The following is a 16,579-nucleotide window of genomic DNA, read 5'->3' on the forward strand; positions in this document are numbered from 1 at the left end:
CTTTGAGTTTGTGTTATTAAGAGCTAATCTACGTCTCCATTGTTTATTGTTTTAGGGCAGTTAAGCACCTTGCTAGTATACAGGGAGACAGGAGAGAAAGTCACCAGGACCACGAGATAGGACTGAACCAACCTAGGCATCACCATATGCTATATTTACAGGTAGACGCGTCCCACCACAACAGGTCTTTGCCATATACAGGGAGTGCAGAATTATTAGGCAAGTTGTATTTTTGAGGAATAATTGTATTATTGAACAACAACCATGTTCTCAATGAACCCAAAAAACTCATTAATATCAAAGCTGAATGTTTTTGGAAGTAGTTTTTAGTTTGTTTTTAGTTTTAGCTATTTTAGGGGGATATCTGTGTGTGCAGGTGACTATTACTGTGCATAATTATTAGGCAACTTAACAAAAAACAAATATATACCCATTTCAATTATTTTTACCAGTGAAACCAATATAACATCTCCACATTCACAAATATACATTTCTGACATCAAAAACAAAACAAAAACAAATCAGCGACCAATATAGCCACCTTTCTTTGCAAGGACACTCAAAAGCCTGCCATCCATGGATTCTGTCAGTGTTTTGATCTGTTCACCATCAACATTGCGTGCAGCAGCAACCACAGCCTCCCAGACACTGTTCAGAGAGGTGTACTGTTTTCCCTCCTCGTAAATCTCACATTTGATGATGGACCACAGGTTCTCAATGGGGTTCAGATCAGGTGAACAAGGAGGCCATGTCATTAGTTTTTCTTCTTTTATACTCTTTCTTGCCAGCCACGCTGTGGAGTACTTGGACGCGTGTGATGGAGCATTGTCCTGCATGAAAATCATGTTTTTCTTGAAGGATGCAGACTTCTTCCTGTACCACTGCTTGAAGAAGGTGTCTTCCAGAAACTGGCAGTAGGACTGGGAGTTGAGCTTGACTCCATCCTCAACCCGAAAAGGCCCCACAAGCTCATCTTTGATGATACCAGCCCAAACCAGTACTCCACCTCCACCTTGCTGGTGTCTGAGTCGGACTGGAGCTCTCTGCCCTTTACCAATCCAGCCACGGGCCCATCCATCTGGCCCATCAAGACTCACTCTCATTTCATCAGTCCATAAAACCTTAGAAAAATCAGTCGTGAGATATTTCTTGGCCCAGTCTTGACGTTTCAGCTTGCGTGTCTTGTTCAGTGGTGGTCGTCTTTCAGCCTTTCTTACCTTGGCCATGTCTCTGAGTATTGCACACCTTGTGCTTTTGGGCACTCCAGTGATGTTGCAGCTCTGAAATATGGCCAAACTGGTGGCAAGTGGCATCTTGGCGGCTGCACGCTTGACTTTTCTCAGTTCATGGGCAGTTATTTTGCGCCTTGGTTTTTCCACACGCTTCTTGCGACCCTGTTGACTATTTTGAATGAAACGCTTGATTGTTCGATGATCACGCTTCAGAAGCTTTGCAATTTTGAGACTGCTGCATCCCTCTGCAAGATATCTCACTATTTTTGACTTTTCTGAGCCTGTCAAGTCCTTCTTTTGACCCATTTTGCCAAAGGAAAGGACGTTGCCTAATAATTATGCACACCTGATCTAGGGTGTTGATGTCATTAGACCACACCCCTTCTCATTACAGAGATGCACATCACCTAATATGCTTAATTGGTAGTAGGCTTTCGAGCCTATACAGCTTGGAGTAAGACAACATGCATGAAGAGGATGATGTGGACAAAATACTCATTTGCCTAATAATTCTGCACTCCCTGTAGTGCTGTTTGGCAGGAAAATGGGTCCAGTGATTTACAAAATACAATACACCATATTATATGATTGGAAATACAGTATATAAGACAAAAACAATTTGTACAATTCTAATGAGCTTCAATGGCAATATCTCTTTCTTGTCTTTAAGTCGTTATCAGGAATAGTTCTCCAGCACATTCAAAGCTCGGATGTTGGCTGCCTTTTATTCTGCTTTCTGTCAAGATTTTTCTGCACTGCTTTAGTACTTTTGAGCTCGGGCTCTGAGGAGGCCAATCCATGACTGTTGGTATTCCGGTGTTTGTGTTTCTATCCCAGTGTGCTTTTATTAAATTTCTTGTTGGTATTACGTGGTGGATCAAAATCCTTTTCTGTGTCTGTAATTTCATCAATTTTGACAAGATCCCCAATACCTTTAGCTGATATGCAACCCCAAACCACGACAGAGTCTCAATCATGTTTTACAGATGGCTGTAGACGCTCACCACTGACCTCCTCTGTACACATTGATAACGATTTGAACCAAAAATGTCAAATTTGGATTCTTCACTCCTTTAGACCTGTTGCCACTGATTTTTATTTCAGTTCTTGTGTAATTTGGCACACCTCAGTCTTTTCTGCCTGTTTCCCTACTTTAAGAATGGCTTCTTGGCAGCCACCCTTCCAGAGACCATTTCTGAAGATGCTTCAGTGAACAGTAGATGGATGACTTTCAGATTCTGCTCACCTGCTGTCGATAGTTTTTAATGCCTGATCCTTGTTCTTTTTCGCTCCACTTGTTTCATCTGTTTTATTTTTAAGGAAACACTTCATACTACACCGAGATATCTCACATTTTCAGCTAATATCTCTGGTAGTCACCTTGTTTGTGCGACAATATTATATTATAGGTCAAATTGGGTCATTTGTGTCTCTTTTCATAAGTTCAGCTTAAGAAATTGGAATAAATTATGTGCCTTTTGTGACAGCCTGCTGGTAACAAAGTGACTAAAGATACAATTTAAACTTTTTATTTTATATACTTAATCATTCATGGTCAGCAGTAGGTGGTTTAAGAAACAAAAAGGCATTCTTCTGAAAATGAGTGATGAAGGCAGGCTTCAGGTAGCCTGACGAGCTGGGGTGGCTGTAACTCAGGAGGACGAGCAAGTCATCTACTAATTGGAAGGTTGGTGGTATGAGTCCTGGGCTGCTCCACTCTATGTGCCAAATATCTTTTGGCAACATAGTAACCCAAAATTGCTCTCCAATGCATTCATCAGGGTATGAATGTGTGAATGTTAGATAGTAAGCAATTATGCATAGAAAAAAAGTGCTTGTATGAATGGGTGAATAAGGCAAGTTGTATATAGCGCTTTGAGTGCTCAGGTAGACAGAATAGAAAAGAACAATCCAATTAACATTTACAAGTTTAAAAAGACAAAAACTCATTTCAAACAATCATGTGCTTATTACTATGTCAGATTGGAACCTGTTGTTGTTTTCCCAAATGGCCATAGGAGGGCAGCACTGATCTAACACATTTTAAACACTACTGATATACTGTAATTGGGCACCCGATTTATGTCCAAACAGAGGTTCATTATTTTTCAGTAAGGGTAATGTCACTAAAAGTAACATTTAGCAACAAATCTATCTTTAACGTGCTCTCATGACCGCACCATCAGTATCTATCCACGCTGCACCCAAACAAGACTATGTGAGCAGTGCTGCTGTCCTGGAAAAGCTTTGTGTGCCACAAAGGGTCAGCGGTTAACAATAGAGTCACGAGTTATTTGGCTAGAGGCCGCTCAGCTCCTGCGAGATCAGACTGCATTCCTTCTCCAACCTAAGTACTTGGTCATATGGGGTCACTTGGGGGTCATTTGATTATTTGGGTTTCCTCCTGTATGCTGTAGGTCTTTACCTTTTTGTATAAAACATCTTGAGGTGACTGTTGTTGTGATTTGGCACTATATAAATAAACCTGAATTGAATTAAATTTTAAAAGGGAAGGAGAAATAATTGCGGTGGAAGAGAAAATACTAATAAAATGTCATATTTAACTGAAAGTCAAAGTTCAAAAGTGGAAGTACTTTGAAATGCTGGTCAATCAAATTGTGTTTTTAAAAAATTGCACTTATGTATATCACTCACTCTGCAATTCCCTGCTTGACCCATGGTAGTTGGAGGCACAAGTAAACATTACTCTGACCGGGGGGTCCTTTCTTAATCGACTTAATCAGTGAACAATAACTGCATTAATGAATGCAGACTCATGCTCGGCTCTTTCTAATGAGAGGAACGAGGATTGTGAGAATGTTTGAGCTTAAGTTGAGCGTGAAAAGGATTGTCTGGTGGTATTTTTCTTGGCTGCCTCGTCTGGTCAGATCAAAGATCAGCTTTGGGCGTATGAACTCGAGCTCACTGCTCTGGCTGTGGTCTAGACCTTGTGATTTGGCCACAGCACCAAATGCCCTCACCAACTTTGTGACAAACCCACGTTAAGAGTTCGGCTGGAGGCTAAGCATCATCTTTCACTCGGCTTTCGTGTTTGATCTTCTTTTCTCTCCTTCTTAGGTGTCAGGATGTTTTCCTTTAACCCTTGTATGGTGTTCGGGTCTGTGAGACCCGTTTTCAGTTTTTCTCAAAAGAAAAATTAAACAATTAATTATTTTTTCAACCTGAAATTCATTGGCTTTGGCTTATTTTCTGTGAAGAACATGAATCCGAACTAATTTTCAATGACCTCATACTGTACCTCCCCCCACGCATTTACATTACATACAAGGTGTTCGGGTCCACTGGACCCAGGTCTAATAAAAGTGTTGAAAGTGCAGGTCCTGTGTTCCCACACTCTGTCTTCCTCCTTTCTGGTGCTGCTGATGGTGTTTTCTTCCCCTCCTGCTCCGCACAAAGTTGCAACATTGTTGAAAATTCAACTATCAACACCGTCTGCTCTTACATTCCCACACATTTTACCCTCTTTCTTGAGGGATCCAAATTTTCTCATCCCCTGTCCCACCTGCAAATTAGGGGCATAATACTATAAATAAGACTTTGCCAGTGTGGTTCTTTATCACAACTGATCAAGATGGCAAAAGATTATCTGCTGCGAGGGCCATCCAATTGATTTTGGAAGAGAGAGTGGCTTCGGATGATGATGTTGACAAAGAGGTTTCAGAATATTTCACATTTCTGAAAATTTAGAGTCTGACAGTGACTTTGAAGAAGAGGATGAGGTTGAGCACCATTTAGTAACAAAACGAAGACGAGCACCCCATCTGCAGCCAGCTCCAGGACCAGAACAAGCCCACCAGACAGCAAGTGTAGAAATATGGATGTCAATAACTGGTGAAATTGAATGGTCTTCTTGCCCAAGAAATGAGCCACCCTGCAGAGCTGTTACTGTGATAAGCCAGGGCCAACACGGCTGACAGTTACTCATGTGCAGGACATCAAGTCTTCATTTGAGCTTTTCATCCCAGATTACATCCAGAAAATTATTCTGGATTGCAGTAATCTAGAAGGAAGGTGTGTTTTTGGAGAGAGGTGGAAGGAGATGGACCAAATTGATCTGCAGGCCTACTTTGGGGTTCTTATCCTTGCAGGAGTTTTCAGGTCCAAAGGGGAATCCACAGAATCCTGTGGGATGCAGAAACCGGCAAGAACCTTTCCGTGCATCAATGTCTCTGGAAAACTTCCACAAAATTTCCAGGATTATCCGTTTTGATAGCCGAGACGACAGACCAGCTCGACGGCAGAGAGACAAGCTAGCTGCCATCAGGACAGTGTGGGATAAGTGTGTGCACCACCTACCCCTGTTTTACAACCCTGGGCCTAATGTCACCATTGATGAGCAGCTGATCCCATTTAGTTGTGAAACATATTGCTTCACGTGTAAATGTGTTGTCTTTCCACTCACTCCACTTGATTATAACTGATTTATGTTTTTATAACATTTTATAAAAAAAAAAACAAACAAAAAAAACGAGAAGCACATTAATTCATAAATGTGATCTAACAAAGGTAAAGGGAAAAAATTAACCATGTTTACTGTTCATATGGCTTGTAATTGGGATGAAGTAAACATCTGTTGAGTAATTTAACATAAAATTGTTTGATAGTGTTAATTTGGAAAGCCAAAACTCTAGCGGGTCCACCAGACCCATGAACACTGGCTGAGTAACAAAAATATGAACACCACACAAGGGTTAATCATTGTCAGGCTTCAGTGTGAGCTCTTCCCAGGTCTTGGCGTGTCAGCGTTGTATAAGAATAATGTGACAGTTCAATGATCCATGTAGAGTAATTTTCGTATTGCTTATGTCTGTTCATAATAAGCTTATACTGTAGGGTTAAGCAGCTGAGCTATTCTGCGCATTAAAGTTGCATCAAAGAGCCTGAACGTTGTGAGCACTGAGGCAGAGATACATGATCAGTTTGTTTGAATGCAACATGGTGCAAAAGCTGCCATCAGGGGCAAAGAAAGGATCCGTTTAATTCTGGTGCTAACCCACGTCACTTCTGAAAATTTGAGGCAGTAAATCTCGACAAAGGCTTCGTGCTTGCAGAAGATCTTCTAAGTTATGAAGGTATAAAATAATTCCCATCTCAACTAAGAAATTTATTTCATTCCAACTATGTACGTGGGATTTAATGTATTCTCTTCTATCAGTTAATATTTATTCAGCAAAAAAACCCCAACTTTAATCTGTAGTTTCCTGAATGAAGATGGTTACAGGGTACAACTGTTCCCGATTCACTTCTGGTTGAATCAGGAATGCTGCAGGAATGTTCATGAGCCTCTCTTCACATGAGACTCCCTGGATCTTTTAATTGGAGCCTATTATGTCCTTTTTCAGCTCCACATTTTTTTTTTTTTTTTTAACTCTACAACAGTAGATTAGTATGATTCACAGTTTTAAAAAGTCCCTATTGGCACATGCAAAATCAGAAGCTTAAAAAAAGCTCATACTCTATGGATTTTTATTAAAAATACAAAAAAAGTAAAACAAAATGTTAAAATAATAATTAAAATATGATTAAAGGTGAAAGACTGTAAGTCTTGTTTATCTTTTAAAGAAAAATATTATTCCAACTTCTCACTATGACCCACAGCTGGAGAAACAGTTTTCTCTCTTTCTTTTGATTGGCTGCCCCTCATACACAGGTTTGAGCAGCAGGTGGGCGGGGCTGCTGACAGTCAGGCTGAGATGACTATATTTATTCTGTAGCGTCCAGTCTATCATATTTGAGTTTTTGAGTCCTCTACGTCACCATTGTGATTCCCCCCCCCCCCCCCCCCCCCCCCGATAAACGTGATCCATACGATCTGACAGTTGCACTGCTACTCTGACTGAAACTACACAAATATGTCAAATGTAGCAAAAATTATACAATGCTGCAGGGTCCTTTTAGGGGCCTGCTCACTCACCTCTATAGTGGCACTAAAAGTTGCAGTAAGTTACAAAGGAGCTTTTAACTGGTTATGAATGGACCACTGAGTGACGTCTCTACCCACCACGCTGTCATTTCCTGACTTAGTCACGAAGTGTTGTGGTTGACACTTTGGCATATTCTTACAGTTGAATGGCGAACTGTTACATTGATTGGAACGGGGAAATCCGCTTGCTGGTCTTTTTTCAGTGTCTACGTGATGGTTGGACTGTGCACTCACTGGGGGTTCTTGCTTCAAGCACAGCGCTGTTTGACAATGTCATTTCAACTCTCCAAAGACTATAACCAGACTTATCACAACAACATTAACCCAGCACAACAGACGCTATATCAACAATTCGACTGCCCTGTACATATTCCTCCTCTTTCCCTTGTCCTCTGAGGTCTTCCCTTTAAGAAGGGATCTGTTTTAAAGAGGAGACGATACATGAAAAGCAGCACAGAAACGAGATTAAATAAAGACAAACAAGCGTGCTGTCTGGGAAAGCCATTAAGTGGTGTAAGTAAACGTCGGCAGTGGAAATAAAAGGTTGATGGGGTCGAGCGGAGCAAGTTTGCGCTGTACTATGTGTGCCGCGCATTTGCTGATGTGAGTATTTTTACGTTCCCATAGATTCCCTGAGTGACTGTCGGCTCCTGGAGCTCAGTGGGCTCTGTGGAGCGTGAGTGTATGCTTGGAGGGGTGGAAGTGTGGTGGAAAAACAGCATAAAGGGCAGAAGCCTCCTAACACTGAGGCCCCTGTAGTCCACTCTGGGTCATCTCCAAGGGTAATTCCAGCTTCACACCAGAGTTGTTTATGAGTGCCACCAAATCTGTGTATATGAGTGCGAGAGCTCTTCGTCATGGTCAGCTTTATACATTTGTGCCTTCGACCACCCGCTGTCCTCGCTCAGCTGTTGTTTGTTGTCACAGGGCCGCCTTCAGCTCAGAGGCCACTGCCCAGCTCTTAGTGTTGATCACTAGATGAAAGCAACGTTGAAGAAGGGTACTGTAATAGAAAGAGACGAGGGTGGGTGTAGCTTTGCCACAGCGAAACTTTGATTTTTAATCCCTGAGGGTACAAGTAAAGCTGACATGTCTGTCAACAGCTTTTTCTTAGGTTGCTGCCGGTCCTCATTAGGACTGCTGAGGGGAGGAGAGGAGACCGGACTAAAAGAGAGAGGGTTGTAGTGTAGGGGGGATTCCTCCTACAGGATGTCATTGTGGGGTGGGAGTGTTAGGATCCACAATACCCTACTGTTATGTAACCATCTTCCCCCACTGATTGTCCTTTATCTTTCTGTCAGTCTCACCTTCCAAGTCAGAAATAGATATCGTACATTTGCCTGTTTTTAAAAGCCCTGGGCTGTAACTTTGCACCCTAAATGTTATCCCTAAATTAACTTGCATAGTTTTGACTAGTTTGCATGCCTCTCCGATGATTGTAATTCAAAATAAAACCCGGCCATATCCTGTCTCATAAACACTGTGATTTCTAACAATCAGTATGTCTTTAAATCAGATATTTGTAAAACTTCCACTCAGAACTTTGTCAAACTTCGTTTTAGTAAGCCAAAAGGATTCATTCTAATTGTTGCTGCAGTTATAAAAGCACTGCAATCTTCAATTGGTTCTACCAATCAGCTTTTCTATGTGGAAATGCTGACCGCCATGTTAATTTTCCACTCTTTTATGTCACCTTGACTTGTGACATTCCACTTCCCCTGCAGGTATCAATAAAGTTTATCAATTAATAACCAGATTAAATATTGCAGCCCAAAGGTCTGTTTAAATGCCAACACTAAAGCAAACAAACAAACAATACTTAATAATTGATTGAACCTTAAAAGCAGAACATCCATTGGGAAGAGTTCACCAGTCATCGCTGTAAAGATCAGCTGTCAGCTGGTGTCTATATGAGATGCTAGTAAAGAGTTAAGGATTATGTGATATTATGTTATGTAATGGGAGCGAGCCCAGGGAATAATGTTGAGATTTGTGACTTGTGAAAGACTGCAGCTGCATTCCCACGTTTCATGCCACCGACCTGCATGTTCCATAAACTGCTGCACGACAATTGACAGGAATGCACATAGTTCGCATGAGTAACCTGCCTCTGCTATTGTTGTAGGACAACGTAAAACTTACACCATGCTGAATGTATGTTTAGGGCAGGCTGTCAGTTTCTGTTGTTGAGAGTGCGGTTTGCTTTTATTCAAGATGAATGATTATATACTTCACTCGCATTCAACAGCAGAGGACAGAAGTAGATGTCAGAGGTGGAAGTGATGAGGTAGTGGAGGGAAGAAACAAAAAGCAGGTTTGTTGTTCTTCTTTTTCTCCTTGTGAACATTTGACCCGGTGCTTGTTTAGGTTTAAAGAAAAAACACATCAGTGTGAATTATATCATTATTCCCTGATGTCATTTTTTTTGGCCGCCAGATGATACAGTCAGGCCAGCAGGAGTTTGGGGACTACCTCACATTGCATTCCTCAGTTCCTCCGACAGGTGATGTCTCCATAACCCTATATTTGTGTCATAACCACAAGCCCCTCTGTGTGTCACAGTCATAGATTTAGAAAGCTGTGTCTATGGAGGGGTAGCGGTCTGTGGTGATCAGTGTTGCTGTGTCGCAGAGCACCTGTCTCTGCTGTCCAAAACTCCTGTAGCCATGGATTCAAACCTCCTCCCACAATAAACACAAGTGGCATTTTCACTTCAAGGAAAGTCAAATTAAACTTTTGTTGTTTGAACACTTTATCATTGGAAAGCAACAACGTAAAATGTGTGCAGGAGGGGAGATTAGTTTTTGCTGAGAGTGTAATGCTTGATCAAAGTTTTGGTAATCGTCAGGGGTGGAAGCAAATATTTTTTTGGGTGAAAAGGTCAAATTTACATGAACATGGATGTAAAGAATGCACACTCGGGTCTAAAAACCAACTAATTCTGGGTGAAATTTTGAGTAAACAAGTTCCAAAAGAAGAAAAAAGTAGAAATATAATACTTTTAAAAATGATATGGAATTGTGAATTGCACTGATCATATAGTTTACCGTATATACATGCATTAAATATAGGTATATTTAATGAGAAAAAAGAAAAAATGAAGTTGAGAGCTGTGAGAAAACGAGGAAACAGATGATTACACACTGGTTAAAATACTGACAGGATGACCATAGACACTGAAGTCGGAAAAAATTAGTCATGCTGTTACCAAAACGACCTCTTTACTGATAATAATTACTGATAATATCATATCGTGATCATTGTGATGACTTCAGAGTGTAGAGAGAGGTAGAGCGCGCAATGATGATGACAGGGAAGAATTATAAATACATATATATAGGAGGCATAGAGGTGAGTGGGAGATGGAGCTAAAAGTGATGTGTGAATTAGAATAAAACAAATAATAATAAAACACACTGCTGGACATTTTTGTAAAACAAACAACAAACATTTGAAAAAATCATTTGAATACATTTTAAATATATTAGAACGTACACAAAAAGACCCTTCTTACACTTCATCCCCAGATTGACTGATCACCCCCACCCTAGACTCCATGCATATTTTTTGGAAGCCTCACAGATGGTGTCCGGTTCACTACTTGCAAACTGTTAGCAGCATGTATATTCACCAGCTAACTTTGCTGCTCTGTCAGAGATCGCTCACGGTTCCCGGAAAGCGTCATTAAAAAACAAAACAGAAAAAGTGCGCCTCTAGTCGCTGAGAGCATCCCACGCTCGTACCCATCCCGTGCGCAGAGTCCTGCCCGCTAGCGTTTCTGTTTGTGCACGTCAACTCAGCGGAGAGCGGGCTTCTCACCTTTGTGCGCGTTTCCAAATCAACTGCAGATATTTGGTCTTTTTTTCTTCTTAATTTTATCATTATAATTTTTTGGAAGGGTTCCTCGTCTGCAGTTCTTGACATCACGCTGATGTTCTTTACTTCTGAGCTCTCCACCCAGTCAGCAGGGGAGCGCTGGACCAGAGAGACGCACAAGCAGGGGAGAGCAGGCTGATGTTAGCGGCTGTGGTGAGGCTCTGTCTGCCAGTTTAAAACTAAAGAAACAGCTAAGACTCGTTTAATGAACAACTGTGGCTGCTGGGCTCGGTTTAGAGACCATGGATCCGCTGCACGGCCTCTGTCCTGGCGAGTTACTTTTGTGAAGTGTGCGGAATAGATGCTTCACTTGATTGAGCCCAGATGATTTTTTTTTTTTTGCAAAGTGATGGCAGGTCGTTAGCAGCTTGCTTTCAGTTTTCTCGGAGTTGGTGTGTGCGCGTGTGTGTGTGATTACTTCTCTGCACCCCTCTGATTACTTCTTACACCTGACTGTTAACAATGATCGCCGGAGGTCCCGTTTCAGCGCGACTCGCTTACACAACATCTACTGTGCATGTGCATCTCGTCTTTTGCGGCCGCGACTTTATTTGCAGATAACTTTTAAATCTGAACTCAAACTCAGGCTGTGGACTAGTTTCAGTCGGACTATGACTTGGTCCAAACTTTGCTCTGCGCTCCTGCGGATGATCCAGTGAAACGTGTCAAGTTGTCTGTAGTTTAATCGCGACAGCCTTGAGATGTTAGGAAGTCCATCAAACAACGGCGGCATCAGGATGCTGGCGCCTCCGGCTCCGAACGACGAGAGGCGCGTAGAGTTTGTGGCTCTCACCGCCGTCCAGACGGAGAGAAGCGAGCCGTCCACTCCGGAGCGCGGACACCCGTCTCACCGCACGGGTCTGCTGGGCACCCCGCTGCCTGGACCGCCCGGACCTCGGGCCAACATGTCCGCTTCAAGCAAGCGCTACAGAAAGTTGCAAAACTGCCTGTACAACGTGCTAGAAAGACCAAGAGGATGGGCATTCATCTACCATGCATTCATGTAAGTGTGTCATGGCTTTAATTTTGTGTGAGTGTGAACATCCCTAACACATTAAACAATAACTTTATAAAAGTATCAAAAAGTTTGGAAAATAAAGAAAATGTTGGACTTCCCAATCCAGCTGTTTGATCTCTGCATGCCAGCAGTTATTAGATAAATTTCCCAATTAGCCAACAGAGTTGCTTATGCCGCAATTAGCCTGGTCATATGCCATACATCATCTCAACATGGGGTCTGCTGTTCAATTTCCCCTTGTCTCTGTCTCATTAAATCATCAGGGGGACTTATGATGTTAAATTTAATTTGCTCTAATCCACATGGGGGAATTTTTATTTTATTTTTTAAATCATAGTCATTTTGTAAACACTTTGATGTCTGTCTGAAGTTTGTGTTTTGTAGGTTTACATGCTTCACTCAAGGCGCTGAAAAGTAAAAGTGTGGATTATGATGATAATGATTAATAAATTTTAAAGAAGCTCTATTAAGAAATAGAAACTCTCCTCACCGGTGAAGTTAAGAACTCATTCTGAACCCTAACACCGGAAGCCTAAAGATGAGTACTACAATTAAAAGCGTGTATTAAACATAGATGTGAAACTAAAGCAACTCTCCTGCTGCAGAAAGTATTAAGTCGGGGCTTTTAAAGGAGCCTGTATGGCCTTAATGTTCAAGAATGTATATACAACATGTAAACACAGGGAGAGTATGAGCTCACTGCTGGTGGTGCCGGTCCCCTCTGACACACCAGCAACTTAAGAGTAGTATGTGAGACATAAGTCATTCATTATATCAAGACATAAAACCCAACTGAGTCTGGTTTTTACCCTCTTCACTTCTCTTCAATTTGAATTCAAAGCTGCATATATGTGTTAGCCTAAATGTCTCACTATATTTGAGCGTCTTTTTAAGTCAAGCATAGGGCAGCTGTGCACCGGCACCTGTCTCCCAGCTGTGTCTGCGGCTGGCATGTAGTGGACAGAGCTTCATGTATGGGAGCTCCTCGGACCGGGTCGTGCGTTGTTTAGAAGAGTGCAGCTGTCTGCCTGCCGGTGCCATCATGTGTTTATAACAGAGGGAAATCCCACTTCAGGGCAGTGATTCTCACATGTCCACATCCTATACTGTCTGTATATTAACAAGAGCACGTCAGTAAATGCTACAGCAACACTTTAACCCACTTCACTTTTCTCCATTTGTTTCTTCTTATGCCATTGCTACAGGACTGTGAGCATGCATTTCCAGCACACACGGGACTATGTGTCATGCACCTCTTCCACCTGATGTGTTACTCATTAAGAGCGATGGCCTTTACAGGGTGGCAGCCTGTGACATTCTCCTTGACATTACTGGGGTGTTGGAGCGAATCGTGGCTCTGCCATTGTTGTTATTTCTCTGTTAGAGAGGCAAAGCAGGCACTCGGAGGTGCCCAGATCGAGTTTCAGATGTCACGGCCTCAAAGCTGATTTTGGAAGCGAGTTGCTCCTGTGGCGGCCTATTTTACGTTGACTGCAGAATGTACCTGAGAATAAAATGTGCAAAGCTTTTCAAGAAGCCTTGCACTAAGACGTGAAATATATTTGCTGCACATATGTCTACCTGAGCGCATCATTCCCACGGTACTTCATCCTTCTCAGCTGGGCATTTATTTTGATTAATTACATGTGTGTTGCTCTCCAAGAGGATAACTGTGTGAAGAAAACTCTTTGTACGACGAAGCTCAATTAAGGCTGTGTTGATCTGTTGTAATTAAATTGAGCTATACACTGCTGTGTAGGGTGCTGTGCTAACTTTCCCTTGATCCTTTAATTAATCCTGTGTTGTAACAGGGGACCCTGGAACAGATGTGTTGCTTAGAGGGCCTCTCTTTGCAGCTGTTGGAGTGTGCATGGAAAAGCATTGAAGCAGGTCTCCACTGTAATGACTCCTCACATGAAGTCCCACAAGTTCCTCACCTCTGCTTGTCAAACCTGCGAACACACACAGAGAGAGATTTTGCTCTTTAAATCTTGCCTTTTAAAGGTTTTGGTTACAGTGTTGTAAATGTCTGGATCTTGAGTGTGTGGGATGGAGAAAACATTTCTTACACATTCTCTCCTGCAGGTGTAACAGCTGCTGATTCAGAGCTGACAAAAAGTTCTCTTCTACTCTCCATCCTTTGCTCTCCTCTTCTATCATCTCATCAAATCTCTTTTTTTTGTGCTTACTAATAAAATAAAAAAAGGGCGTTAAGGCAGGAATTTGTTAAAAGGGATTATAGCGTTCATGGAAAGTTCTGTAATAAACACAGAGAGAGTTCCTTTGCTCGTAAATTTGGTCGGTTGTGTAGACGGCAGACAGGTTCTTGCAGAGGCTCTGGTTCAAATGGTGAGTGGAGCCTTTGAACCGTGTTAAGTTTGGCGTGCCCTTTGATAGCCTTTCCCTTACTCACTGTCAAAGCTCAAGACCTCTTTGACACCTTTGAGTCCCACAGCTTTATTTCAGCTGCAATGTGTTTAACTCTGTTAAAGACCAGCTGCCTGACAAGAAGCCTATTCGTTAATACTGTCACTAATGATTGCTTTTGTAATTAATTAGCCTGTAAGATTTTCAAAAAAATTGCTTATTTTGCTAAAATTGTGTAAATGTCCCATCACAGTTTCCCAGAAAACAGGGAGATATTTTAGCCAGCGCCAACACATGAGGTCTGTTAGTGCTGTGGAAACCCAGTATTACACACATATATATATATGTGATTTTCTTCTTGGGGATTAAGGCACTTATCGCTGACATATGACTCATTAGGGCAAAATGACTTTCATTTGAATTGTACAAACTCTCTTTTTTCCTTACGTAATATGTAAGCATGCCATACAAGGCCCGTTTGCATGTTTTCACATCTGCACGTTTTTTTTTTCTAGCAAACTATACATAAATGGAAGGTGGCTCAAGACTTTTGCACAGTTCTGTGCTCGATCTTAAGTCTCTGGTTTGGTGCAGAATTCGGACTTCATTCTTAATATACAGAAAGAGTGTGTGAGGATGGACTGAGCATTGGCCAGCCAGAGTGATTGATTGGCTCGAAGGAGGGCAAAAATATACCGGTCATGTATTATTGATGTCCTATAGTGAAGGAGCAGAAATGTGCAGGAAAAATATCACATGGAGGTTTTGGTTTGAGCAAGTAGTTGCTTCAATGAGACCTCTTTGCAAACGCTCTGTGTAGGACTATTAGCAGGTTAAAAGACACTTTCTCCTCTCTTTTCTGGCTTTGCTCAAGTGCACTCTGTGAAAACAGTAATACAATACCTTTTGTTGCTCTGCAGATGCTTTGTCAAGTCCTAGAAACAAAACAAACCCTGATGAAGTCAAAGGGGAATCACCAGGCTTATTTTAGCAGTCATTTGCAGGATAAAAATGACCTCTAAATATGTAACTCATATTTAAGTCCACCTGCCTTTCTTCTTTGCTCCCAACCTAATTACAATAACTGCTTGAAAGACTTTTTTTATTTGTAAAGATGAAAAGATGTCAAATTTCCACACTAGCTTTCAAAATATCCAGTCAAGCACACAAAGTGAAAGTGTGGACTTTACTAACAAGGAAAGACAGGTGAAAGAAATTATGGAGAAGTACTCGTAGGCCTTTCAAAGGCTCTCTTTCAAAAGCCTCTCCTGCTTTACCGTTCCTTTTTAAAAAAAAATTGAATCCTTTTAAGATGACTTTCTTCTAACCCACATTAAATTACATCTGAAAGGAGCTCACTTTACTCTTGCAAATGTTAATGTTTCTAAAGAAATGATCGTTAATCTATCAGATCTGTAAACAATCATTTCCAAAGCAAGCTTAATCTTTGTCAGATGAACCACCGAGACTCCACGCCATGTATGAATATCTTTACTTCAACCTTTTATGGCACAAGCATCAGTGATGGTGTGTGTTTATGAAAGCTTGAGCCTAAAGCCACATTATTTATAGATGTTAAGGGAGATACGGCCTAATGCTCTCCATAACCTCTCCACTGATGTTTACCCAGAGCGCCTGTGTGGCTATAGTTAATTTTTCACACATCTTTTCAGTAAACAGAGCAGCTCCACACCGAATGGATCTCGCAAGCTTTTTCAACTAAAGGTGAATTGCCTTTGTGACATTATTAAACTCATTTAGCTCAGACAGCTTGTTGATTGAATGTGCTCCCTCTATCCGTCGACTCTTGCAGTTTTGCCTCCTTCTGAAGCCACTTTGAGCCAGCTAATCTACTTTCTCACCTGGCTCAGGGAAACCGTGTGGTCTTTTTTCCCCCCCAGGTTTTCAACCACGCGACACAAAATCCGCTAAAATCGCCGCCCTCTGCCGTCCTCCAAAGAGCCACCGACGCGTTTGATGCTGGACCTTTTTTTATTATTAATAGTTTGAGTAATGCTGGAAGTTTGCTTTTTGTAGGTTGTTTGCATTTTTAGCTTGCACACAAAAGTGTTTTTTATTGATGACTAAGGAAGAGAGAAAGAAAGGTGAGAGGGAAGTCTCACCAGAGCGAAGTGCCATTGT

At 41.6% G+C, this 16,579-nt stretch overlaps 1 protein-coding gene across 3 annotated transcripts in view; it reads left to right on the plus strand.

Annotated features, from left to right (window-relative positions):
• Window positions 1-119: 119 nt before the first annotated feature.
• The window catches only part of kcnq4 (potassium voltage-gated channel subfamily Q member 4), a 61,252-nt gene continuing 44,792 nt past the window's right edge, over window positions 120-16,579 (plus strand). Inside the window, exon 1 of one of the 3 annotated variants that reach the window (XM_080862891.1) lies at window positions 120-161. Coding sequence is in view for 2 of the 3 variants with exons in the window: in XM_080862889.1 (XP_080719015.1) it covers window positions 11,754-12,055 (302 nt within the window). In the remaining variant the exon portion in view is untranslated. Of the gene's footprint in view, window positions 162-10,752; window positions 12,056-16,579 lie in introns of those variants that run through there. The other 2 variants (XM_080862889.1, XM_080862890.1) reach the window with 2 other exon arrangements.

This window comes from Rhamphochromis sp. 'chilingali' (assembly GCF_963969265.1).
Source record: "Rhamphochromis sp. 'chilingali' genome assembly, chromosome: 17".
Lineage (NCBI taxonomy): Eukaryota > Metazoa > Chordata > Actinopteri > Cichliformes > Cichlidae > Rhamphochromis > Rhamphochromis sp. 'chilingali'.